The sequence below is a fragment of the Typha angustifolia genome, chromosome 14, assembly GCF_048772165.1.
Source record: "Typha angustifolia cultivar Huaian chromosome 14, ASM4877216v1, whole genome shotgun sequence".
Lineage (NCBI taxonomy): Eukaryota > Viridiplantae > Streptophyta > Magnoliopsida > Poales > Typhaceae > Typha > Typha angustifolia.
The window spans coordinates 3,400,397-3,427,930 of NC_133252.1; the positions used below are offsets into that span (position 1 = coordinate 3,400,397).

General features: G+C 35.8%; 3 protein-coding genes across 3 annotated transcripts; all 3 read left to right on the top strand.

Annotated features, from left to right (window-relative positions):
• Positions 1 to 464: 464 nt before the first annotated feature.
• LOC140776185 (uncharacterized) lies at positions 465 to 7,647 on the top strand. Its single transcript, XM_073119804.1, has 9 exons — positions 465 to 737; positions 1,688 to 1,848; positions 2,324 to 2,447; positions 2,520 to 2,649; positions 2,984 to 3,051; positions 3,154 to 6,718; positions 6,798 to 6,884; positions 6,970 to 7,077; positions 7,192 to 7,647. The coding sequence occupies exons 1-9, from the start codon at positions 583 to 585 to the stop codon at positions 7,237 to 7,239; spliced, it is 4,446 nt and encodes a 1,481-aa protein (XP_072975905.1). The 5' UTR covers positions 465 to 582; the 3' UTR covers positions 7,240 to 7,647.
• A 2,731-nt stretch (positions 7,648 to 10,378) lies between these two features.
• LOC140775352 (uncharacterized) lies at positions 10,379 to 14,107 on the top strand. Its single transcript, XM_073118594.1, has 4 exons — positions 10,379 to 10,679; positions 11,998 to 12,067; positions 12,257 to 12,345; positions 13,856 to 14,107. Exons 1-3 carry the CDS (start codon positions 10,524 to 10,526, stop codon positions 12,307 to 12,309), a joined length of 279 nt encoding a protein of 92 aa, XP_072974695.1. The 5' UTR covers positions 10,379 to 10,523; the 3' UTR covers positions 12,310 to 12,345; positions 13,856 to 14,107.
• Positions 14,108 to 21,715: 7,608 nt separating this feature from the next.
• On the top strand, positions 21,716 to 24,057 carry LOC140776248 (probable WRKY transcription factor 26). The gene is made up of 5 exons (XM_073119886.1): positions 21,716 to 22,182; positions 22,293 to 22,457; positions 22,545 to 23,023; positions 23,125 to 23,289; positions 23,382 to 24,057. The coding sequence occupies exons 1-5, from the start codon at positions 21,898 to 21,900 to the stop codon at positions 23,890 to 23,892; spliced, it is 1,605 nt and encodes a 534-aa protein (XP_072975987.1). The 5' UTR covers positions 21,716 to 21,897; the 3' UTR covers positions 23,893 to 24,057.
• Positions 24,058 to 27,534: the final 3,477 nt, after the last annotated feature.

Consider the following 27,534-nt stretch of genomic DNA (forward strand, 5'->3'; position numbering starts at 1 on the left):
TATTATACTGAAGGTGTTCCTAAGGAGTTTTATGCATGGAATAATTCTCATTGATCTCTTAAAGAGCTTCCAATTAATTATTTTACTTTTGAACAAGCATCTGTGGCAGAAGCAAAAATTCATCATACTAGCTTGAATAGACGAATCAAGTTCATGTCCACTCTTCCGTAAAATCTTATGCAGCAGAACAAGAATTTAAGGTTAAAACTCTTAATACGATGGAAAAATTTCCCTCCTTCAGAACTTCTATAACATCTGCCATTGTCAAGCAAAGCTGGGTTTTGGCAGTTATTATAACTGCTACAACGGTTCACAAGATTATAAGATGATCGTAATGAGTCATTAGCAACTTAATATGCACACCTTTTAAACTTAATTTAATCGATTAACGAGTGGGACCCACTTCCAAAGACTAGAATTCCCAGAACGCACGTAGAAGAATTACGAGAGAAGACAGAAAGGAGGCACCTTTTCTTTCTCCTTGCAGTGCTCTAATGGCGGAAATGTAGCAGAAACCAAGTAGAAGGATCAGGCTGCCATTTTTATCAAGTTGGTTTGCTTTGGTTTCGAGAATTTTAAGAGATGCCCATGATTAGATACAAGATAAAGAACGAGTACGAATTGGGGAAGCCGGAGCTAAGCGAAGCTGGAGACCAAGATGACCCAGAAGCTATTCTCGAAGGAGTCGCCATGGCCGGGCTCGTGGGGCTTCTCAGGCAGCTTGGAGATCTCGCAGAGTATGTCGTCTTCGCCTTCTTTTCTCTCCTTTGCTCTATTTTTCGACTTGGATTTTGTTATTTTGTTCTGTATCCCTGTTTTCCTCTTAAAAGTTGGATTCTTTGTTGGAATTTTGGTGGGTACTCTCTTTATTTGGAATGCATTGAGTTAATGGTTTCTTAGATGGATGACAAAATTTTTTGGCCAAAATTTTCATGCATCTATGTCGTTAGATTACCAATGAACACGAGATGTTGGTTTTGGATTGAGATGATTCGATGGATTGGTTGTTCAATTCGGACAGCTTATTAATATGAGAAAAATATAATCCATCTAGTTCATTGTATGGTCGATGACTTCAGTACTCTGGAGGAGAAAAGGTGCATATAGATTGTGATATCTTTATGCTAAAATGCACTTTTGATGCATCATAGGCATTACATCTTAGAAAATTTAAAGGCACTGCTAGATTTTTAGATTATGTAAAGATCACTATTAGATTCCTAAGATGATCCCCAATGCTTTAGAAACAGGAAAACTCTTAAATTCTTGTCGTGATGGCTTGACAATTTGGTTACTTTCTATGCGGTAGTGACGGATGGAAATCGAGACTATCCTTCAGTTTAGATAAATAAGACTGTATCTGAGATCCAACTTCTAGGCAGATCTGTAATGCTAAAGAATATTCATTCCTTTGTGGTGCTCTAGAAGGTACGGAAGGCCTATTTGGTAAATTGGAAACTCAAATATTTAGGTTTCATCATACAATTTTCCTTCTACCCAGAAGATCTCGTTTTAACAAGACTTGCCATTTCATTCTATCCACCAATTCCTCTTTTCATCATATTGTTTTCCTTTTAAAAAGTTTGTGGATAAAGTGTTTGGTATGTGTGTATTCTGTAGTTGAATCTAAACGCAGCATGGTGCTTATAAGGCATTGAAATTTTGGCACATTTATTTGACTCTATAGGTTTGCTGCGGAGATATTTCATGGTTTGCATGAAGAAGTAATTGGTGCTGCTGCAAGGGGACATGGGCTAATTGTCCGCGTCCAACAACTAGAGGCAGAGTTTCCATCACTTGATAAGGGATTCCTTCAGAAAAAATATTCAAAGCTTTCTTGTAACATGGGTAAGTCGTGTCTGAAAGATTCTCTCTTCAAAAATGTTAAGCTTCTCTATACTAATATAAGAGCTCTGCTCTCGAGAGAGTGACACTAGGAAGGTGGCCATAAATGTCAATTTCAGATGCTTTTGATACAGTAGTTCTCTATAAATAGATGTAACGGAGCACTCAATAGCATTACGAGAAATGGCTAATGATGAACAGTATGTTCTGAACAGCTTAGCATGAGCATATCATCTATACAAAGTAACCGAGATGTTAGTTATGCTTCTATATCCACTCCATAGCACATAATATCTAGTTTCCTTGGATTCAATTACATTGTAGCATGTTATCTTCTAGGAATCATCTCCAGTATGTCACATGTTGGAGCAACATAAATGGAACTTTTCCATATTCTTGTGGAGGCAAAAAGAATTCTCCTGATTCATCCTTAAGGGACCCTAGTTTTCTGATTGTAATGTTATTTTGTAATTTGCAGGTATCGACTGGCATCCTAATCTCAAATTGGACCAGAATCTGATAACTAGAGGAGACATGCCTCGATTTATTATGGAATCTTATAAAGAATGTCATGAGCCTCCACAATTATTTATGCTAGACAAGTATGAAATAGTTTTCCTTTTCAAATTTCAAGAGAGTATATTACATCAGTAAATCTTCCTTTATTCCTTTAGGTTTGATATAGCTGGTGCTGGAGCATGTTTGAAAAGATTCTCTGATCCATCTTTCTTCAAGACGAACTTAGCCTCCTCAGGCATGTTGCAAGAAGACACTCACAGAGAAAGGAGAGTGCGCAGAGTTATGGTAAACACGATGTTTACTTTTGACATAAAGTTCACACTCTGTGATGTTGCACTGAAATAATGCTGCTTCATGTTGCTATTCTCTTTTTGCAATATTGAGTATATATCTTTAGATGGTTTCGTAGCTATTAATATGATTTTAGATGACAGATAATTTCATCACAAAAAGTTTAAACTATCCTATATCACCATCTGTTCTTTTTCCATGATTGAAACATTTAGTTACCTGTAAGAATTGATTTAAAAAGCTTAAGATACTAGAGAATTTTAGAAACTAGAAACCAACTGAATTTGTTTTTGCGTATTGAGTATATCGTTCCTTTCCTATCTATCAGAATACGGGACCAAATTCAATCAATGCTGAGATCTCCAAGTCTCTGACGCTGTCTAACTTCATCCCCAAGTAATTATTCTTTTCTTAATTTGGTTTCAGAGATTATGTTTCCTTGTCCTTTCTTTTTTCTTTTTTCTTTTCTCAGACCAACTTTATGGTTTCTACAAACAGATTGCAGAATGAGTTTTCTGATCAATTTTCAGAAGAGATTTCTGTAAGGCGTGCAAAATTGAAACACAGAAAGGTGAATCAATTAGAAACAGAGAGTTTCAGGAAATGTATGGAGCATCTTCTTGAGATGGATTCTCTAGAGCATAGAGATCTATCAACAAACCACTCCAATGTCACAATGGAATCTGCCGATTCCCATGAATCTGATACTAATATTAGAGATCTTGTAGTTGATGCTGCACTAAACATGAACCACAAGCCAATCCAAGTTTCTGTCAAGAATAATACAGCATGTTCACCGACTAATGAAGTGGTGAAGCTGAAAGAAAAGAGTAAAGACTTCTCAGCCATACTTTCCGGTACTTCTGTTGAAGTACCAAGCTATTCAACTTTGTCCATGATAGATCACAATAGTATCTTTTCCGAGGATGAAGACAAAACTGAAGACAGTTCAGCTGACTCTCCTTCTAGTGAAGTACTGTCCACTCCTTCAACCTCTAGGGTGTATCAAATGGACCATTTGCCTGATTGTGGAAGTGGAACAGTAGGCAGTACCAGTGGCTATATATCTGATGATCCTCCTACTGAACCGGACAACTATGTAGATGCTCTCACCACTATGGAGTCAGAAGTAGAAACAGATACTCTCATTAATTTAAGATCTAATGGGAGTGTCGGTAGAGCTCAGGAATCTATAGATTTAGACAATGTATCAGATTCTCCGGTTAAAATTCTCCACAAAAATGAGAGCTGTGTGGATAATGAGTCAATATGCAAGTCCAAGAACTCAGTTATTCCTTCTGAAGGAAATGGTAACAAAGTGTCTCAAGAACTTACCAAATCCTCTGATTCCTTATCTGGTTCATTACAACATATGGCGAAAATGCTTCTACAGATGAAACATGATGATCAGCACTCTCAAGTTGTTGAACAAGGTATAGAATATGTAGGAGACAGCCTTCAAATACCTGAAGTTTGTGCTAATTATGTGAGAGAGGGAAAAAAGAATCCTACTGAGCAGGAGATGGAAGCTGGTTTTATTGTTCAGCCTGAAAGGGTAACTGGACAGATTGATAATAGTGTTGCACCACTTGATAATTTAGCAACTCTTAAATCAGAAGTGGGCATTAAAATTGGTTACAAATTTTCTGAAAGCAAATCTAATGACCTGGAACATAAAGTGGAGTTTCAACCTTCTAAATCCAATAACCAACAACAAGAGCTGACAAAGGGGTCCATGCACGCCAGCAATGGCTATGCAAATATATCCAACATTCTGGAAGATGATCTGCAGATTGGGAACAATGATTATGCAAGTATATCCAACATTCTAGAGGATGATCTACAGATTGGGACTCCTTTTGACAGTACAGTAACTGTGGGTGTTATTAGTGAAGCTGTAGAAAATAATGATTCTCATACAATCTGTTCTCCATATGCATCTATCTTAAATGTTCAATTGCAAAAACAAAGTGCTTGTCATGGAGCAACAGATTTTCTGCACACTGTTGAATGTAACCCAAAGAGTACTACTTTATTGAATGAGAGAAATACTAAATACATGTCGAGTCCAGAAAAGGTGCAAGAGGTTTCAGCTGTTGCACTTTCAAATTCTGAGCCAGGCACTCTAAGTTCATCTAAGCCTTCTGAAACTCAATCACTTGATGACACTTCTCACATAATTGCACTTCAGCTGGAAGAAGCAGATGGTCATCCCAACATTGGCAGAAGCATCCCTGTGGATACATCATACATTGAAAATAATGATGGCAACAAATCTTTTCTAAATTCTTCTCATCAGAGTTCACAAGAGATCACACCTCCAACTATATTTTTTCCTATAAAGGATTCAGATCCCTTTGGAGATTCTATAGAAGTGCAAGGAGGAGATGCTGCTAATGTATTATATTTTCAGAAAACTGGTCAGCATGTTAACCATTCTTTCCAGTTTAGCAAAGCTCCTTCTTCTGAACAGAAAAGTGGTCTTCATAACTATGATGACCCTGTTGGCGAGCAGTTTCCATTAGATATATTGCAAAGTCATAATTCTTTTGATTCAAAATCTTCCCTGCAGACTCCTGGCAAGATTGCCATGGAAGATAGTAAGCATCTTGAACCTTCTGACTGGCAAGTTGAAAATGTTTCATCTTGTGAAAATATGCATATTCATTGTAACCCTGGGGACATTGTAAGCAAAGAATTAGAAAAAGAACCAGGAAGAGATTTGCATTTCGTCGTCAACAATAGTGGAAATAAGGAGTTGAGAGTACCTTCATTGGACAAAGCCGTGCATGAGCAGCTGGTGCAAATTGGATATAATTCAGCGGAAAGTTATGCCGCACTTTGTGCAGGACCAGACTCGCATGCTACTGTCAGCAATAGGGAAATCGACCATGTAGTTGTACCTCCATCAAATGAAACTAAATTTGAGCAGGATCGCCAAAACGAATCTTCTGTGCCACCTAAATATTGTGGTGAAATTTTTAACAGTAGATTGGCTTCCAAGTCTAGAAAAATGCCAATACCGTTCTTTTCAAGGCCTGCTGGAATCATCTTTGAGAATAGTCAGCAGTCATTTGGACCATTTTCTAGTGAACCAAACTTCAACGCTCAATCTCAAGGTATTACTGCTGTGTCTGAAGATACTGAAGTAATACCACCACTCCCCCCACTTCCTCCAGCTGAGTGGAGACTTCTAAAGCTTCAGGTAGGACCTTTTTCTTCTGGAAAAACTGCTCGACCCCTGGGCCTTGCTCCACCAAATCCATTTACAGCATTTGCCACTATTGAGAAGAATCCCTTACAAGATTTACAGGTACAGGAGATTGAGTCAGAAAAACAGTATGCACTTTCAGTACAAGCTGAAAGCAAGATGCCTGGTTATGTAAGCTCAAGTTTGGAGAAAGAAATGACCCACAACTTGAACGGACAAGCACATATCTATGATGAAAGTCATTATCATGATATCTTACAAATGGAAGCAACAATTATGAACCCATTTCTAGTATCATCCACAGATGATAGCAACAGTTTATATGGGTATGAAGCATATGGGGATGTAAGCATGCAGCCACCAAATCCTTTTTCAGAAGTAGGACACCAAAGCACTTCAAACCTTGAACTATCATATGATGAAAGTTGGAGAGCTTTAAATTCTTCACATCTTACACTAGGTTTTGAGGAAGCTATTTCCAAACTTAACCAGATACAACCAAGTTTGGAGAAAGAGCAATCTCTTGATGATTTTCTAACTGGGAATAAACAGATCAGGCCGTCTGCAACTCCAGTCCAGATATCAACTTTGGAAGGTGAAAAGCATAAATTCAGCGCTGATGGTCCTAGTGTTGGGGGTGTACAACTCCCAAAATTGTCGATGACATTACCTAGCAAAGAACATAAAAGTTCTAAGCATGATTCTATATCCTCACGAAAAGAGTCTTCATCCACTCTAGAAGATAACAGTGCACCAATGTTGGAAACAGAGAAACCGATAAATAAGATTCCTCCGATTCCAAAACCTCCTAAATACCCCCTGTTTGAAGTTATATCTCGTGATAGAAGCATGGTACGCACATTCCACATTTTACATCAGCCATTGTAAGAGCTGCATCATGTCTAACGTAAAACTTCTGGATGATTTGCAGTTGAGAAAGGTATCAAAGATGGTTCAGCCTTCGAACAAGTCAATGGCTGATAACAGGAATTCAATGTTAGAACAAATAAGGAACAAGGTCAGCTTTTCTTTTCCAAAATATAAGTAAATTGTTGGATGGTGCATATTAAATCTGACCTATGAATTACTATTTACTGTGTCAGTCCTTTAACCTGAAGCCAGTTCTTGTAAGGAGACCAAACGTCATGGGTCGTCCTTCGACAAACTTAAAGGTGGTAGCCATCTTGGAGAGAGCTAATGCGATCCGTCAGGTGTGCTGCTTGTTAAATTGAGAAACAACTCCTGAGTCCTTTTTGTCCCTTTTTTTTACTCTCTTTTCTGCTCCTGGTATTTTTCCTGCTTACTGTATCTATATTTTCTAACAGGCTGTCGCAAGTGATGATGATGATGAAGATAGTTGGAGTGATTCCTGAGAATCATTAGTAACCTTTAATAATTGGAGTCTGCTATGGCCTAGAATGCTTTATTCTGAATCATGCGAAGTTCAAAGGAGTCTTTCATTTCATGATCATCAGTGCCCCTTCAAGAAGAAAAGAAAAATAGAAGGATGTGGAATGGGTGGATAGTAAACTGATGCCAACTGAAGAAATCTTCTTTTCACATGAATTTGAAGGAAGCAGTTAAATCACCAATAATTATAGAAGTATATAAAAATGTTTTACATCATTACATGCAATAATTTTTCTGTACATTAAAGTGTATCATGCAGTCAGCCTTGGTGATCTACCCAAGCTATAGATGGAGATTAAATTGTATATGCCCATAGTAGCAACAAATGTGGTTGTTGAATAGAGATCAACAATTTTGTGTGCATAAGGAAAAGATTTCTGGACCTTGATTTGGAGTTGCTTTAAATTTGATAAAGTTGGCTTTGAATAGAAATAGAGATATGAGAAAAGTTGCACTCCCTGCTCACTTTTCATTGAACTTTACATCTTAGGTAGTGGGGATTTTGCCATTAATGTATGAGGACCACATTCTCATCTAACTTTTACAACCACAATAAGTAAAGAAAAAGAAAATAATATAAATTTCTATGTAGATGCATTACTTTGCAATTTAAAAGTTTATTTCTTGGGCATATATACCCCTCCAAAGTTTCTCATTTTAATGTATATTTCTCTAAATGTTACCAACCATATTTGGGCATATATCCAGCTTTTAAATGGTTTAGATTTAGACTAATTAATTTTGGGTCATAAACATATCAATTCATCTAACTCAATTATTAATTGGGTCATATTCTAATTAATTTTGGGTCATAAACATATCAATTCATCTAACTCAATTATTAATTGGGTCATATTCGTATTTATTACCTAAACTCGATTAACTCATTTATGACACAATAACTTATTTACAATCCGATTAACCTCTTTATGTGTTGACTAACTTGTTTATAAAATAAAAAATCGTTTATAATTCACAATAAAAAAAACTCATTTACAAAACAAACCCAAATAATTTATATTTTTTAATAATGCATCATTTGATAACCTATTTATGATCATATAATCCGTTTAGTATACATGGTCGTGTTCATGTTTAAAAATTCCAACCAATTTATAAAAAGATCATATTCGTGTTTGTATTACAGTGATCCGATTCGAACCGGGTTAATCCGACCTAATTATCACCCTTACCTATAAGGGTCCAACAAAGATACAATCTACACATTGGAAGATACATATAAATAGAAATTTCTCTATATTATCACAGTGAATTTATTCTCTTTTTCTTGTAAAAACAAAGCTAAAATTATGGCTCTGTTTTATTTGTAAACAAAACAATTGCATCTACTTGTACAAACATCTGTATAAGTATACCACCACTCAAAAAGAACAGTAAATAGACTATAATCCAAGGAATTTTTAGAAATGATCTCAGTCAGAGAATTAATTTCATTAATAGTTGCAAATGAACATTGCAACTCTTTAATTTTGCACGCACACTTCCAATTAACCAAATAATACCCTTTTATCAATTCTTTTCATTGTTTAAAATTTACAACCTGCTTTCAGTTCTGTCATGTTGAAATTATTTAATGTTGCAATTGTCATCATACTTTATACAGATTATTATGGATTTTTTTTTTAATTTTATACCAACTGAGGAGGAACAAACCAGTTACAGCTACACAATATTCCTCTCTTTTTACTTTAAAAAAAAGAAAAAATTTAAAATTAAGTCCACGAACTGCGAACAAAATATTTCTTTTTAAAAGATAAAGAAAAGAACAATCAGAACATTTTATCATATTCTTTCTAGAATTTGAACATAGAAAAGTTCAATAAATATACCTCCGGTGTCTGTATCCGTTCTTCCCAGCAAACTTTTCTTATTTACCAAATTGCCTCTCAGCGTAAACTTATTAATCAAAAATAGTCTATGTTACGAACCGGTTGATCCGTAATAATTCTGGAAGCGATGAAACTTATAACTTTCGAAGGGATCTGCGAACAATTTAACCAACGGATCCTCCGGAATTTTGGATATGATGTTACTCTTTGAGAGAGCTTTCCAACGAATCTAAGATAATAAGATTTGAACGGTTAGATCTCAAGATATCATCCAAATAGTAGCTAAAGGTCAATTAGATCCTAACTTGATAGCCCTCTAATGGCTAGATAGATGCTAGGTTTACTCCTTAGTGTAAAGAGAAATTATCGTAGAAGAGGGGGTTAGAAGCTGAAAAAGGCCGATCAAAGATTTATGTGTTAAGAGCTAGAGACAAGCTAAGAAGGAGATAAAAGGCCAAAGCAAATTCAATTATTCAAGATCATACTCCAATTAGGATATCCTCCATATATTTATAGAAGCTCATCCTAGGGATTTATCAACTAAGTTAAACAACTCTAATAAATCCTAACAAACCCATAGCTTTCGTCGCTGTGCGTTCGAACGTGCCCAATCGCGTTCTTTATAGTTGCAAACGAGTGCAGACGTTCAAACAGTCACGTTTGAACGCAGGTACATGGCATTCAAACGCCCTCTAACAAAAGACCTTATTTTCTCAAGTAAAAACAAACTAAATAAATAGGCTCATTCCAATAAACCCAATAACGCGAGTGGATCCAATCCGACCGAGTCGTATCGGTCTACTCCTTAAATTTAAAATTAAATATATTTATCTTAGACTTGTTAATCTGTTAATTTTATTAATATTTTTAGCACCGAAAGAGTCCAATATAAAAACTTCAATTTTTATTATAAATACATTGAGGATGAGAAAATTATTTTCTAATTTCTATTATTTGGATAAATTAGAGAGACTTATAATGTTATAATTATGTTACAAGCTAATAAACTAGGGAATAAATATTAGATTCATATTTGAGTGAGATTAAGATTAAATCCAAAATTTTCATTATCCTCACTTTTCTGACATATTTTTATATTTGTCAATAAGGAGGATTATTTGAATAAATAAGTTTGTGAGGAGGTTAATTTGGTCAAATGCTATAAAAAGTGGGCCCACTGCCGTGCTCCGCCCGTCTCTAATTTCTATAAGCTATTCTCACTACTCTCACCGCCCCGTCTCTTTTACTCTATATTCTTCCACATCAGCCCCCGGATAAAAGATATTTGCATAAAGATCCTCCCTTGTTCACCAAATCGTATCTAACTGGTAAATATTTTGCATAAAGCTCCTTTCTTGTTCGCTGAGTTGCATCCAACTCCTTCCCCACTTCGCCGCATGGAGCGTGTTCCTTTGTCGGAGGTGGTGTCGGATTGCGTGCGGCGGTGGTTTCAGGATTCGCTCAAGGAGGCGAAGGCAGGGGACGTGGCGATGCAGGTGTTGGTGGGCCAGATGTACCACAGTGGCTATGGCGTCGCGAGGAGCGAGCAAAAGGTGAGATCTTTGTGGTGAGTTTTTGGTGTTTCGATCGGTTTTTTGGAGTTGGGTTGATGGGATTTTGGTTGCTAGGGTTTTTTCTTTTCGAGTTTTGCTTGCCAACATCTTCTTCTTTTCCTGGAAAGTTTTGGGATTTACCTTGATGCCTTATGGGTTTATTAGAATAAAAAAAAGGATGCGTTTTTCTGGAGTTTTCCGAGCATTGAATTATTAGAAGCTTAGTTGGTGCTCTACTTTACTAGTTCGATTGGTTTACCACTGCTATTGATTTTTAAGGAAGTGTGTGGAGATCTATTAGGCATGCCTTGTTTGTCGGAATCGGTATCATGTTGTTCTGCGGCATTTTCGTTCTTAGTAGTTCCTGATCAGAAGTTTCAAAAATCAAAAGTGAGCATAGATTCTTGATTAAATTCTTCGAATGCTAAAGCTAAGTTATGCTTCCATATATTGAATAGGTGAAGGTAATTGCTTTCTTTTCTTAGTGCTGCAGATGTTCCACATGGGATACCTGAAAAGAAAAATGTCTTTTCCTTTGTATTTTCATTGTTTAATTTGCACATAAAAGAATAGTACTGTTTCAGTTCTGGGAGCAATTTCCCTGATATTAGTACTGTCCTTGTCAAACCAAAGCTATGATTTATCTGGAAATGACTACAATAGAGGAGGTTCATAGTTTTTGAAGAGAATGGATTATGTTAAAAAATGTACATTATATCTTTAAACAACCCAAATCTGAGAAAGCTTTGTAGTCCATAAACTTTATTTCTGGTTTTTATTTAGTCCTTAAGGATAGTCCAAAGTTTCAGTTTCGGTTTTAGTTTCAGCTTGGTTAAAAAGATGAAATGTTTCGATCAGTTTTATTTCTAGTTTTGTTACATCGGGTTCTTACTTCTTTTGATAAATAGTCTTCTTTATCTTCACATAAAATTTAATAGCATTTAAACAATGAGATTGATATTGATTAGGTACAAGTTGGTTTCAAGTCAAATCTAGCTTAGAATTTAAAACATACATTAGAAAAATTGTTATTAGGGTTGTTTTAGTTGGATGCTAGTTTCTGGGGCAGTTTCGGGTCGAATAAGACTGAAAGGCAAAATGTCTTGGTTTTGGATGAAACTTCAAACCATGGCCTTAAGTGTAAGGCATTTGAAAACTTTTACTATGAATGTGAACACCATATCGGCAGTGTAGTTACTTTTTCTTAAATTGATATGCCAAGACTCAAGCATTTTCATTCTCTTCTATGGAACATTCAATACTTTCCTGTTCTTGAATCCTCTGGGTACGATGAGTTTGCGATGATGTTTGTTTTCAGGGTAGAGCATGGTTTGAGAAAGCATCAAGGTATCGATCTTCAGTTTGGAAGGTCAGCAATAAACGTCCAGGTTAGATGTTTCTCTTGGCATTTTCATTGAAGGACATGGTTAGTATTTTCATCAGATGAGCGAAAGAGAATAAAGTTGCACAGTTCTTTCTATCTTTCTACTTGTCTTCTCTAAGGGTTATTGTTTTTGTCAATATTTGATTTGTTAGGTGTAGTAATTGCTGGTAATCTCTATATTAAACTTTTGCAGGATTGAATGCAAGTGACTCAGATTCTGATGAAGTGAAGGAAAACATTAAGTGATGATTAGATGGTCCTGACTTCACAACGAATTAAAAAGTGAGTCTCTATTATGATATTATCTATTGAAGTTTTCATTTACTTTCTCTGCTAAAGTCTTTTTTAATAGCTCTCATGTCTTCAATCAACATGGGCAGGTGGTTGGAATTTTGTTGCTTATATTATTTTAGTGATTGTGATGATCTATTTACATGTTATGGCTTTGTAAAGTGTTATTCAGTATAAATTTCTTGCTTCTTGTGATTATTTACCACTGCATCCAAGCATACATGCAGCTGACTTTTCTAACTCTGTTGTAGTAATTGATTTGTTATATTCAAGAACCAATTTATGCAACTTGTAGAAGAAATGATACTAATCTTCAAGGTGTGGTTTGTTAGCAGGTATTACTTGCAGAAAATTATAGCAAGATATTGTCTTTTGGAATTATGTATGAGTTATTAAAACTTAGCTAATTATAAGAGAAAAATTATAACAGAAATAAATGTCCTTCAGTAATATAACTTTTGTGATTATATACGAGTTATTGAAACTTTGCCACTTGTTGGATGGTTTCAATCTGTGGTAATAATAGCATTTTGTGTTCCGTTGCATCTGTTGATTTGATCTTCTCTAGTTCAGGGGGAGTGTGTTTTAGGCCCATCTGAATAATCTAGAACCGTGCATTCCCATTCTCAGTAAGTGATGCTTGTACTGCGTTAGGTGATTTCCATTAACAATTTCATGTCTAGCCCTGGACTTTCTGATGAGAGGGATTACTCTGTATAAAATTGAGATCTTGGAGTGGGCTGCCTCTCAAAGGAATTCTTGTTTTTAATGGAGAGTTAGATGCATAATCTTGTCTTTCTACCAATTTTGTGGTGCATATACCATGAGATCATCGTGTTCTTACAAACTATATAACTGAAGTCCATATATAATAAGATTTTGTCAGGTGAATCCTTCAAATTGCCAACATTGTAACTTACCGCTTTTTAACCTAAACAAATTCTACCTGTGAATCTTAGTCATACATTTTGTCACAAAAGAATTTGTTAGATTGCTTTGTACAGAATGAACTATAGATTGGGATTCTTTTTAGATATATTCTGAAAGCACAACTTATCCACCGGAACCTTGCTTGGGATGCTTGTGGTCTTGTTGGTAGTCCCCTTTTGTCCTTGGACAAGGGACTGCCAATTTGTAGTGTACGGGAACTGCACACAATCGTGAATGGCACGAAGTATACCGATCTTTTTTATCCAATTTATTCTAATTCTCTTAATCTTGTGTACTTCACAGATCTTAGACAATTGTATGGATACTCATTTGGTCTTAGTTATCATTATTCTGGTATTGCATGTATGCATTTTCATGGTAAGATGTTTCTTACCTAGCAGTGAGCTCAAGGAAGACTTTTACTGTAACATTCTTCCTACATAGTAATTTAATAAATTACTTCTGTCTATTTCCCTTTTCCATTTTGATTTAATTTGCTATACTAATACCTGATTAAGATTTACAGTATTCAATGCCGCTGACTGCTGTTGTTGTTGTATTGTGTTTGCAGAGACTCCTTTGAATGGCGGCTAATCAATACCTATATTGATCTTAAAACCGATTGTTATCTATCGTCAAGAGTACTCCTAAATTAATTGGAACTTTGTACAATTCTATAATTGGCATCTGCTCACTATCAAGCCTTCTTTGTTTCTGGTGAGCATCAACCCCTTATTCTATCATGTACGGAATTCGTATGCCCTAAATTCTTGAAATTTGTTTCTTCGAATGTGTTAAATTCTTGGAAGAACGTCTTTAGCAACCACACGACTTTTAATTAGGTTAACGCTATAATCTTTTTTTGCTTTTCATTCTTCTTGTTGAATGAACTAGATTATCTTCTCATCTTTTAAGTTATTTTCCATACTATCTAAACTTTTCTGAACCAGAAGAATGGGATCCTGCTCCTTAGCAAGAAAGCCAAATGCATGGAACTGCAGTCCTTTTCATATGATCAAATAAAGACAAAGAGCTTAAAGCATGGCATCTTTTACTTAGGACAAATGACCTTCCTATCAATTTGATATGGCAATACTTATCCAGAATCTATAACTTGTCACATAGATTTATTCTTCTCCTCAATCCTAGTAACCACTTGTCCATCTCATCCTTTGGAGCAGCACAGAATGAAAATATGCATATATATAATCTTCCAACTTTTGCTTAGCTATTCAAGTGGAGTTATGGAATCATAGTTGTTGACATGTTTTACAAATTAATTGGATTTCTCATGCAAACGGTGAATATCAACTTTTGTCATTTTCAAACATATTGGACATGGACTGGAGCATCTTAGACTTTGGGATCTCCATTCTAGTCTTCTGCCCCTCTAACACTCTTTAGCAAAACACTCATCTGCCTACTGATTAGATATTTTTAAGATCAGGGAAAATTTAACGCTATCTCAGTTAAATCGATGTTGTCGGGATTCAAATATAGAACAATGATAAATTGGTTGTGCTCTTCCTAAAAGGATGAGATCGGACAATTCGGATTAACCAATCGGTGGGACAAAATGATTCAGATTAAATGATTATTGGGACTCAATAATCAAATTAACAGATGAATTACAAAGAATTATCTTTTCATGGAAAACACTCAAAACCTTCTGAATGTCCGGGTTTGATCGCATCCTGGAGATAAATTTTGTTATAAGATACACGCTAATTTGTCCAAATTTATTGAGAACAAATATTGGGGTCATCCCCTTCTTTTAATGAAAAGAAAATTATTGTCTGCTTTAGAAAATCAATACATCTATAGGAGGAATCGATTTTATAATTTCTATCATGAGCTAATTGGAGTGATAGAACTCAATTATTGGGCTAGTGATTCTAATATGGCATAGTCAAAGATTTTGGTAGCAAGTCCTTGTAATAATTAATAAATTCTTGGCATACATATCCAATAGTAGGGTGAGACTTTGGCCACATAAATGCTATCCATCTATCTATCTATCTATCTATCTATCTATCTACCATCAACAGTGGTCAAGCAAAAGTCGTCGTGTACTTGCAATCTTAAATCCAATATTTTTCAAGTTGGGTTAAATATAAAATATTCAAACTCAAAACTCAAACTCAATCCTCGTATCAGTATAGCTTCATCTATTATTATGTACATGTGTGTTTATTGTATTAGCTAGCGTCAAAAAAATAGTTAATTAAACTTTGTAGTTACTCCAATGATCCACTAGTTGATCTTAATTAAATCATCTTTTGCCTTATCTTGATGCCGGACAATTCTAGAAAGTAGTACTACTTATTCTTTATAACTTTCTCAGTGATATATAACACGAACCAATGACCAAAAGTGAAGCTATCTCATATCTAGACCGAAAGGGGTGCACACCTAGGCTCGACGCCCGGCTGGTGTGGACGGTTAGGATTTGCACATGGGGGTGGATGGGAGTGGTGTGCACAAGGGAAGGTGGCTAGGGTTGTGAAATTGGTGTCCCTTTGCCTAAGATAGGGGTGGCAAAAATTAACCCGACCTGATACCCTGACATGATAATTAGGCTCATAATTGGATTTGAGTTTAGTCTAATCGGGTTCAGATCATAAATGGGTCAACCTACCTAATAATCGGGTCGTGTTCGAGTTTATACTATTGATTTGTGTTGACTCATTTGACCCATTAAGTATACTGATCGAATGGGTAAACCCATCAACCCGTAAACCCGCCAACCCTATATGTATATATAAAATCTAAGCCTAAGTCTAACTCACTCACACCTCACTCTCTCCAAATGCCTATTCTCCCTCCTCGATTTCGTCTTCTACCTCTCCGGCTCTTCCTCGTGGTCATGACTTGCAACGCCGACCTCAAACAATCGAGCTCCGTTTATCCCTTCTTCTCGACTCCTCGTCTAATTTCCCACTCCCTCCCTTAGTCTCCTAGGGTTTTGATAAGCTCCTCTTCTCGTCAAACTCCATCCATCTTCCCCTCTCTTAGCCAAAGAGATGGGTTCCCTCTTGTCCTCTTGACCTCCCTATATTGGAGGATTTCGGGCAGACGATCAACCTCATGAGGTGGATTCGTGACTCACGAGCAGAGGGTCAATTCCTTGATCTCACTAAATCTCTAGTGGCAGGGCTTTGCTCCCCTCGCTTATAATGACGTAGTCACCATCGAGGCGCTAGTGATGGATTCATTGCTGGATCTAGTGTTGATGGTGGGTAGTGAATAGGGGAGATCGTCAAAACTCCAAGGCATGAGAATCTATGATGGTGAATGGCGCTAGTGGTGCTGGTGATAAATTGGGAGATGGTGAGTAGCGGTGATCTTGTTTTTAAATTTATTTTATTATTTGGTATTAAGAATTATTTTCTTGTGAGTTCATCATATATTATTTTGTATGCCTATGTTTTTTTTTGAAACAAGAATGATGATACATGTCACAATATTTGTTATATAAATTATTAATAGGGTTAATCGTGTAGTGTTATTTTATTATGGTGTCAGGTTAAGGTGTTGTGTTAACACGACTCATTTATTAAATATGTTAACATGAGTCGTGCCGTGCTACCCATTTAATAAATGGCTACCAAATGTAACCCATTTAATAATTGAGTTGTGTTGGTATTAAGATAAAATTGACCTAACCTAAACCTACTTAACACAACCCAATTGTCACCCCTAGCCTAAGACTGCTCTTGGCCGAAGTAATGAGGTGATAAGAGTGGTGTTCTCTGGCGGATCTAGCGTGGCATGCACAGATAGGAAGTCAAGAAAGGGAGGTAAAGAAGGGAGGAGAGTCAATGGTGGTGGGGCTCTAGGTTGGATGATGACCATCATGCAAGGTGGTTGGCATTATGGGTAAATGGCTGATTGGTATGATAGACTTTAGATGATAGAGATAGGAAGAAAATTAATTTAACTGAAATTATCATTAATGCATACTTAAGATATAAATAATAATGTCTTATTTATAGAGAAATAAAGTAAGAGTTTTAAGATAAATAAAATAAACTAAGAATTAATCATATATATCTAGCTTCGTCTCCCTTAGATTTGATCGCAATTTTGCCCTAGATAGAGTCTGAATAGATGTCGTCGATCTAATATATTTCATTTCATATTTTCCAAAATATTGTATAAATATCTTATGATTATTCTCTTCAAACTTGCATAATGTAAAACTCTATAACTCCAGCTTAGACTCATTTAGACTAAGACCATATCAATATATTATCAAGTCAAATGATTCACTACTTACCTCTTATTTTCTTTCATTTAATTCGACAGCTAAAACTATAGGTCATTCTATCAAATGGATCAAAATTACCAATTAGTATGACACAAAATATTATACTACTTCTAATGGTAACATAATCTCTTTGTTTTCTTTGTAGTCCAGGAAGCAAAATAGATTTTCCATTTCATTGAGCCAACCTTTTATCTTTTCCACAAAATCTATGATTTTTAAATGATATCAAATGAAATCGCCGTCTAAGTTTGATTTCATATTTAATCATAACTACAGAATGTGCTTGATCAACATATGTAAACTGACCTAGATTGATTAACCCACACTAAATATGCTCTCTTCTATTCATCATCAATATCATTAGCAGTGGGTTTACTAAGGGCTTTCTCTTCTTCTTCCGAGTGAGAGATCTCCCTACATGTCACAATTATCTCCTCCTCTCCTTTTCCATCTCTAACTACTTGACTAGGAGGTTGGCTGTTCTATTGAACCTTTTGCCCATTAAGCTTAACATTGGATGTTCTATTGAACCTTAATACTTGTGTTAACACATCAACTAGTATAATAACACTTCTGTCTAGTTTAAGGAGTGTCTGATTATTAGAAAGTGAGATTAAATAATTGTCACTTCTATAAATTTTTCTACTTTTGATATTTGAAGTGACTACGTTACCTACTCAACGCAGCTCCACTTTTGCATTTTTGACTTTCTTTCTTTAAAGAATAGTCACTTTATTATAATAAAGACAGCAAAATAACACATTTACTGTTAGACCTTTCATCTAATATATTACTATTAAAATAAAATATAACATGCTATAATATCCATAATCTAATACGATTCGAACTCAGCTATTCAGCTTTGCTACTAGGTTAACTCACTAATTATTCTATCTCTGTATCTTATTCTCTATAGTTGTCTCCTAGAATTGTTCAAGCAAGCCTGGTACACCTTTATTGTATTATCTATTGGAGATAAATTCGAAGCTTTCTCTCAATTTGTCTGTATCGGACCTTATACCTCTCTACTTTCAAGATGCCTTAACGGTGAAACGATAGACACGTGAGGCTCAAAACTAGACACGTGAGACTCAAAACTCTCCTGATATGAATTATCGCCTAAAAAAAAACTAAAAGTGTTAATTAAATATATATATATATATATATATTCTAAGTGAATTTAGTATAACTACATAGATAGAGATAAGGATGCGAGCAAGTTGCGAAGAAAACCAGCAGCGCTCCTCAGCTCACGCGTGTCGCGAGGAACACCGCTTCCAGACGGAAAGAGGACTTGAGGTCTAATGGGAAATGACGCCATTGCCCTCGGAAGCTTCTATTAGAAAACCTTTTATTGTGGCATTGTTGCCCAGCTCAGCAATAGCCATACTCGCACGTGCATGATGAATGTTTTCTATGTATCGTGAGGCAGCTTTCTAACGTATTTAATTTGGTCCATTAAATATTAATAAGTTATTAAGGTTTTGGTTTTCGATTGATTGTGTAATATTATAAGGTTTTTGTTTTGCTAAGAGTTTAGGTTTCTTATCTCGCCTTTTATTCTCTATTTTTTTAAGTACTTATTTTCTAACGGAGGAGATGCATATTTTTTATTATTATTTATTATTATTATTATTATTATTATTATTATTATTATTATTATATTTTAGCTAGTATCTACAATAGTATCTTGTCACAGAGTTAATCTTTTTTAATCAGTTTGCCAATCTGCACGACAATCTATCTTTTTCTCAAAATGAAATAAGTTTCTAGGTAAAGATAGCATAGAAGTTAAAAAAGAAAAACTTTAATAATTTAAAGAAGATAAGCTTTTTTTTTAAGTTCTCACTTATATTTCAATTCACTAACTAGCTATTAAGATTTTTAAATATATTCTCTAAGATATTTAGAATGCTCTAGATAATAATAAGCCTCTAAATTTCTTCTTTAGATATTTAGAAGACTAGATATAAGACCAAAAGTGACTATCTCTTATTTTTACCGATTCAGCAGCAGATAAGTATCAGTCTTGCATATTTATGGTAGTGTCTCTCGAGTCTTAACTTTGCTACGCCGTCGCTTTGGTCGATGGGACGTCACAACCTACTAATCATTTAATTCCAACACAAAAGTGGTTTATAGTTTTCGTCATCTTTTTAGCAGTTAAGTATAACTTCTTGGAGCTCATAAAAAATAATTTGTAAGGTAATTGGAGAAGAGAGAAATGGAAATTCATAGAGACGATGGAGATCATTATCTAGTGTTTAGATAATTTTTTTAAAGAATTTTATAAATCATACATTTTATTTTATTTATTTTATATTTTATATTTCATCTTTGAGGATTTTATTACCTAACCGATTTTTTTCCCATAATTTTTATTTAACATCCTAACATTACGTTAACTAACTAAAATTAATTAAATTACTAAAATATCCCAATCGCCCCTTTGCTCTACTCTTCCACCATCTTTTTTTCATCTTCTCCTAACTATCTCCTCCTATCGCCACCACCACCACCATCTCACTCATGTCTTCTACACCTCTTCCTCCTTTACTTTTTCTTGAAATGTCTTATTTGATTTTTTTACACTGTTGAAATATCTTTTACTTTTATTTAAATTGTTTTAAACATCATAATTTTCATAAATTATCATTGCATCGGAGAGAATATATTTTAAAGCAGTTGAGAAGCCGCCTAACTTCCATAAGCTTTATGAAAGCTGATATGAAAGTTATTAGAGAAATTATATTTTATTTCTGTGATTAGACCTAAATTTAATTATCCTTTATAGTTTCATTTTTATTATTTTATCCTCTTATGATTATATTCAAATTGAAATCGTCAATTTTACCTTATATTTGACTAAACCAAAGGTCGAATTTGAAAATACTCATTAGAGAATAAGATATAAATGATTGAATAAATTTTTCAATGCATCAAAAAAATATTAATCGGATTTCAAACGGTAAAAACATAATGATTACACTTTAGTTTAGACTATAAGAGGGTGAAGTGATATAAATAAAATTATAAAAAAATAAAATAAATTTAGACCTACGAGGTAGGGACAAAGTTCTTTTATCAAATGGTGGCTCAAAGTGAATACTGATGGATCCTTCATCAGCAAGGAGGATATTAGAAGGGCCGCCTTTGTGGTCCGATAACCTATTTGTGCTCCTATATATGCAGGTTCAAGATGCGATCTCTTTATTTCAGTACTAGCAGCGGAAGCAATGTTTATGTGATAGGCACTTACCTTCCTCCAGAATAAGAACATTCCCAATATTATCGATGAATTAGATTCGCTAATGTTGATCAACTGCTTAGCAGTAGGGTTAAAGGCTTTTTTGACCGTTAAGATTCTTATTAACGATATAAAAATTCTAATTAGTAATTTTCAAAATTATAAAGTTATTGATGTTCTTAAAGAGGCCAATCGTGCTGCTGATTGACTTATTAACTGAGGTGAAACTATAGGTATTAACTGAGGTAGAACCATAGGTATTAACTGAGGTAGAACCATAGGTATTAACTGAGGTAGAACCATAGGTTATGGTTGTACCTAAACTGTGTCTTTTTCTTCGGATCTTCTATAGTTTTGGCTTAAATGAGATTCTAGAAAGTTAATAAATATATCTCCTTTTTCTTTAAGAAAAATCTTTCGATTTATCCTCCAAATTTTAGAGTCATAGTCTCTTAAATAAATACCTTTTCAAAACATTTGGTTTTCTCATAGATACCAATAAAATTAATTAATATATCTAATAGTAAAAGTATAAAAATATTATTATTTATTTTTAAGATACATAGCTCTCAAATAAGAATATTTTTATTATTTTATCTATTAAAATATTTTGAATTTGAACATATAATTATCAGAGAGTAATTAGGAGGAGATTCATGCAAAAAGACAATAGGTTATAAAAGATATTTAAAAAAGAAAGTAAATCTACCAAGGGTTATATCAGTCATTTCGCTAACGAAAAAAGACAATTAACGTAGGGGAGACGTGGAGTTCCTGTCAACTGTCATCGCCCCTCGGCCCTGCCCTCCTCTACTACGGACCTCAGCCGCCTTACCGGCCCCACGAGGTCACCAACCCTCCTCTTTGACCAACTATTTTGGTCAGACCTCCTCTCTCTTCTTCCTCTCTCCTTCCTAGAAGTCCCTCCTCCTCGTCTTCCATCCGAATCTCTCACTCTCTCTCTCTCTAAATCTTTACCAAGTTAATCCATGCATCGATTTCGTATCACCTAACAAAAGACTCACCTCCCCTACCTCCTCTTATACTCTTCAAAACCACCTCCTCTCTCTACCCTCCTAACTTTTGACCTCCTACCATGGCTTCTTCCACAGGGAGCTTAGAGCCCTCAGCTAAGTCTCCCTTCTCCTTCTCCTCACCCTTATCAACCTCCTCCTTCACCGAGCTCCTCGCAGGAGTTGGAGATGGAGGAGATAAGACCACCATGAGCAGACGAGAAGGCAAGCCCAAGTTCAAGTCCATCCCTCCTCCTTCACTCCCCATCTCCCCTCCTCCCTTCTCTCCTTCCTCTTATTTCTCCATTCCTGCTGGACTAAGCCCTGCTGAGCTCTTAGACTCTCCAGTTCTCCTCTCATCCAATAATGTAAGTAGATTCATGAAAGCCCAAGTCTTTGTTTTTAATTGAGTGGAATCTTTAGTTTTTATATATCATTAATTGGGTGTCTTATTAATTTGGCTGGTGTTCATGAACAGCTCTTGCCTTCTCCAACAACTGGTACGTTTCCTATTAATGCTTTCAATTTGAGGACCAACTCTGGCAATCCTCAACAGGAGGTCAAGGAGAAGAACAGAGCTTACTCTGACTTCTCCTTTCATACCAACACAAATCCACAGAGCTATGAACCTGCAGCTCCTAAGGTAGTAGTTCTAGTATGCTCATGCTGTTGATCAATTCTAAATCAACTCCTATTTTACCTTGTGTCTAAATCGTAACCCTATACACAGGAAGAAGCAGAAGAAGCTGCTCCAAACCAAAAAAATCCTTCCGAGATCCCAACTCTCCAGTTCTGCTCACAAGTTAGAGAACAGAGTAAATCTGATGATGGCTACAACTGGAGGAAATATGGGCAGAAGCAAGTGAAAGGTAGCGAAAACCCGAGGAGCTACTACAAGTGCACGTATCCGAATTGCCCGATGACGAAGAAGGTGGAGAGATCCTTAGAAGGACATGTAACTTCAATTGTGTACAAAAGTGTTCATAACCACCCAAAGCCTCAGATCACAAGAAGGAACTCATCTTCAACTCAAACAGTACTCCAGTCTTCCATACCTTCAGAACCATCAGATCATTCTTTCCTCGCGACGACGCCGGATAATTCATCCGTCTCTTTGGGGGATGACAACAACAACTCTGAGATGGGGTTTCAGAGGAGCAATAACGGCGGAGATGAACTCGACGAGGACGAGCCCGATGCGAAAAGATGGTTAGCTTATAGTGCGAAGACGTTGTTAAACATGGTCTTTTTGTGAATTTAAAACAAGAATAATAAGATGAAAACATTCTTCTTCTTCTTCTTCTTTGTAGGAAGAAGGAAGGTGAGAGTGAGGGGATGTCAGCTGTCTCAGGAAACGGGGCTGTGAGGGAGCCTAGAGTTGTGATCCAGACGACGAGCGATATCGATATCCTTGATGATGGGTATAGATGGAGGAAATATGGGCAAAAGGTTGTGAAGGGGAATCCAAATCCAAGGTAATATATTTGAATGAATCTAGTACTACTACTAGATATATTATGTACATGCATATTCTTATATAACTCTTATCAATTGATTGGATCGATAGGAGCTACTACAAATGCACAAGCAACGGTTGCCCTGTAAGGAAGCATGTCGAAAGAGCTTCGCAGGATTCGCGAGCGGTGATCACGACGTACGAAGGCAAGCACAACCACCACGTCCCTGCGGCGAGAGGAAGCGGAGCACTGGCAGCTACTAGGACTGCAACGGAGAACAACATCATCAACAACAACAACAACTACAACTACTACAACAATAGTAGTAGTAGCAGTAGTATCATGGCAATAATAAGGCATTCCTCAGCTATGCCTAGTGCTAATTCTAATCATCTTCTTGGAGGGAGACTGAATGCATCTGGTGATCAACCTCCCATCACACCTGAGATGCTGCAAAACCCGAGCAGCTACGGATTCCCCGGGTTCGAGAATTCGACGAATTCTTGCATGAATCAGCAGCAACATTCGCAAAAGCAACAGCAGATGAACATAGACAGTCTGTTCTCTAAACCAAAGGAAGAACAAAGTGATAACTCCTTTTTTGAGTCATTGCTGTATTGAAAGTTTGATGCAGAATTCTGATGTACATATTGTAGTGTCCCAAAGTACATTCAAAGTGATATAGAAGATTAAAATTTGTTCTTTTTTTTAAAAAAAAATGTATTATCATGTAGAACAGTGTCCCAATCTTTGATAATAAATTCGAATAATGAGAAATTATCTTTCGATTCCCATCCGATATATGACGAAAAAATAACTTCAAAAGGAAGCCCAGTTTAGGCATGGTAATCTTATTAGTGTTATTTTATTTTTCTTCAAAGTGATAAAATAAATCAAATAAGAGAGACTTGACCTAATAATTTAGCTTATCTTATCATCATTAAGGCTCCCACTTCCTACTTCCCACGCTAATTATAAAAGTAATGGATGTGATAAGGTCTACCCATAAAGAAGTAATTACTTAGCAAAGTATGATAAACAGCTGTTTACCTACCTCTAATTTATAATAATACGAAATCCTGACTGCATTAAAGATTGATTAATTTGGAGCGAAGGGTAGAAGTAGTAGTAGTCCATGGAGCATAGTAGAAGCTTCTCCTCTCTCCTATCGTTACTAAGATGCTCCCCGTCCAGTAGACAAAAAGATATCCGCGTTTTCTAGAATCCGGCACTTTTTATTTACCGGTTGGTGGATAAACTCGTCAACACGGCAACACGGCAACACCTCTTTGTGTGAACCACGTGATGGTAGATCCAAACTAATAGAGTTAAATACGCATTTAGACCCCTGTGCTTCCACCAAAATTACTTTTACCGTCCTAGATTTTATTTTAGAGATAGTTTGATGAGATTTTATTATCGTTTACATCCTGACTTATTAGTATTTATTAGTTCACCCCTGTATTTTAGATTTAACTATCAAAGATACAGCAGCATTAGTTTTTCTTTAAACAAATTTAATTATATACATTAATTAGCCTAACTATAGGTTTTAAATGACTACAGTTCCCTCGCTATGAAGTTAAGGGGTAATTCGTATTTAATTTTTTTTGAAATTATTTGAATATTTTTTGTTTCCTCGTGCTACTAGGTTAAATTTAACTTACAATATTTTTAAGGTTTAACTCTCTAAGAATACATATTTATTTAAGAGATAATTTTATTTAGATCACCTAAATTATTATTGTTTTTCACTTACACTTTTTAAACCTTTTTTTTTTAATCACATACAACATTTCAACCATTTTTTAATATAAATTTAGGAGTTGTACAGTTATTATTTTTTCTTAATTCAAGAGAGTATATGTTGATATTTTTCTTAGCTGTGAAGGGGTATATGCGAGTAATAATTTTGTTTTAAAGACTGTATGTAAAAATCGGTGATAATTCAAAAAGTCTAAATAGAATTATACATTTATTTAATAAAAATAGAGTTATCTAAGACTCTTATGTCCCGGTTAATGTTAGTTTAGTTAGTATTACCACTCGACAACATTAGTTAATTTGAGTCAAGTCGAATCAAGTTAAGTTAGTAGTTAGTTTTATCTTATTATTTTAAATTTTAAATAAATTAGATAATCTGCATGTAGATCCAATCTACTAAGATTCTACTCCTATAAATAGGAGTAGTCATGTGTTGATTCGAGTCATAGCCTTACTTAACCTCTTGATCTCCTCCAGCAAAGTTCTCGCGGCAACCTCGATCCTCCTTAACGCATTTGTCGCTGCCCTTCGCCTCCCACCCCTGTCGATCACCGCCCAACACGCTGCAACGGCTCTCTACAACCTCCTCTCTCTTCACTTCTACCACCTCGATGACATGATGGCGACCTTGCGGATGGATTTCCACACTAGGGTTCCGCTTGGGGATGGATTTCCACACTAGGGTTTCGGAGCCTCGGAGGTCTGCTTGTCGGTGCAGAGGTAGGTAACACCAAACTCGCAGTTGAGGAGGTACTTGTCGGAGAGGCGGATGCGGCGATGGACGGCATCCTTGAGAGTTGAGAACAATAAGAGGAGGTGAGGAGTTTGACAGGAAGAGGTTGGCTAATTCAGCTTAAATAAATTTTGGCTTATCTCAGGCTTAATCTAGCTCGGCTTGATAATAAGCTTAATTTAGGCTCGAACTTGGCTCGGGCTCAATCTGCTCGGCTTGAATTGAGCTAAGTCGAGCCTAAGCCTAAAATTGAGGCTCAAAATTCATTTTGAGCCGAGCTCAAGCTGGAACCGACTCGGCTAATTTACACCCCTAACTACTGTTGAAATGAAGATTTCAATAATAACTAGGTTCGACGTAGCGAATTCAATGTCCTTACGAGGTAAACCACATCTAAATCATTTTGTCATCCTCCCTGGTAGTGTCTATATTTATATTTTAGTTTAAAATATAAAGAGACACGGTGACACAAAACAAAATTTAAATGAAAACTAATTTTATTCTAAAGAACCAGAGGCATCTAAACCTTTTTTTTTTAATCACATACAACATTTCAACCATTTTTTAATATAAATTTAGGAGTTGTACAGTTATTATTTTTTCTTAATTCAAGAGAGTATATGTTGATATTTTTCTTAGCTGTGAAGGGGTATATGCGAGTAATAATTTTGTTTTAAAGACTGTATGTAAAAATCGGTGATAATTCAAAAAGTCTAAATAGAATTATACATTTATTTAATAGAAATAGAGTTATCTAAGACTCTTATGTCCTGGTTAATGTTAGTTTAGTTATTGTTACCACCCGACAACATTAGTTAATTTGAGTCAAGTCGAATCAAGTTAAGTTAGTAGTTAGTTTTATCTTATTATTTTAAAATTTAAATAAATTGGATAATCTGCATGTAGATCCAATCTGCTAGGATTCTATTCCTATAAATAGGAGTAGTCATGTGTTGATTAGGGAAATCTACTAATGAAGATTAAGTTAAGCTCATTTTTATCTTTTACCGTAGCCATTAAATTGTTTTTATCTTTTTAGGAGTAGATAATAGCCGTAGAAGCATATCGATCCTCCAAAACCTAACCATCTTTCTCCACCAGTAGCCACCCTACTTTTCGGCCATCCACCACTACTCTTGGCCCTCCGCCACCCTTTGATGACAACCCGCAACATCGTTTAATTACCGTTATGTTCTAGTTGACCTTGCTTTACTATTTTATTAATATCTTTTCATCAAATGTCGGATTCTTATGAAAGAGAGAGAGAGAGAGAGAGAGAGAGAGAGGACAACAACCTTGGAGAGGGCATCGTCCTAGATCGAGAGATCGAGAGAGATGAAGATCGATACAGAGTAAAGTAGGGGGCTATGGGGGGAAGAGCTAGAAAAATTCCTAAGTGTCGGGTATTCGAGTAGCCTTGTAGGGTATTTGCATGCCAAAACTCAAAAGTACTTATTCTTTGATGGGACTTTGGTGTTTAAATGCTAGGAAGAGATTCGATTGCCACGACCTGAAACTACCACTACGGTTGTCAAAATAAACAAACGACTCAGGCTCGACTTAGCTGAAGCTCGAGTTCGGCTCAAATCGATTAGAGATGAATCGAGTCTGAGTCGTCAAAGCTGGCTCAAAATTAATATTAAGCTAAGCCTGAGCTAGAGTCGGCTCACTCAGGCTCGGTATAAAGGGGTGAGAAAACCCTAATTCCCAAACTTATGCAGCACGGCCAATCCCGCATCCGCCAAGGCAACATTCCTCGCCATGGC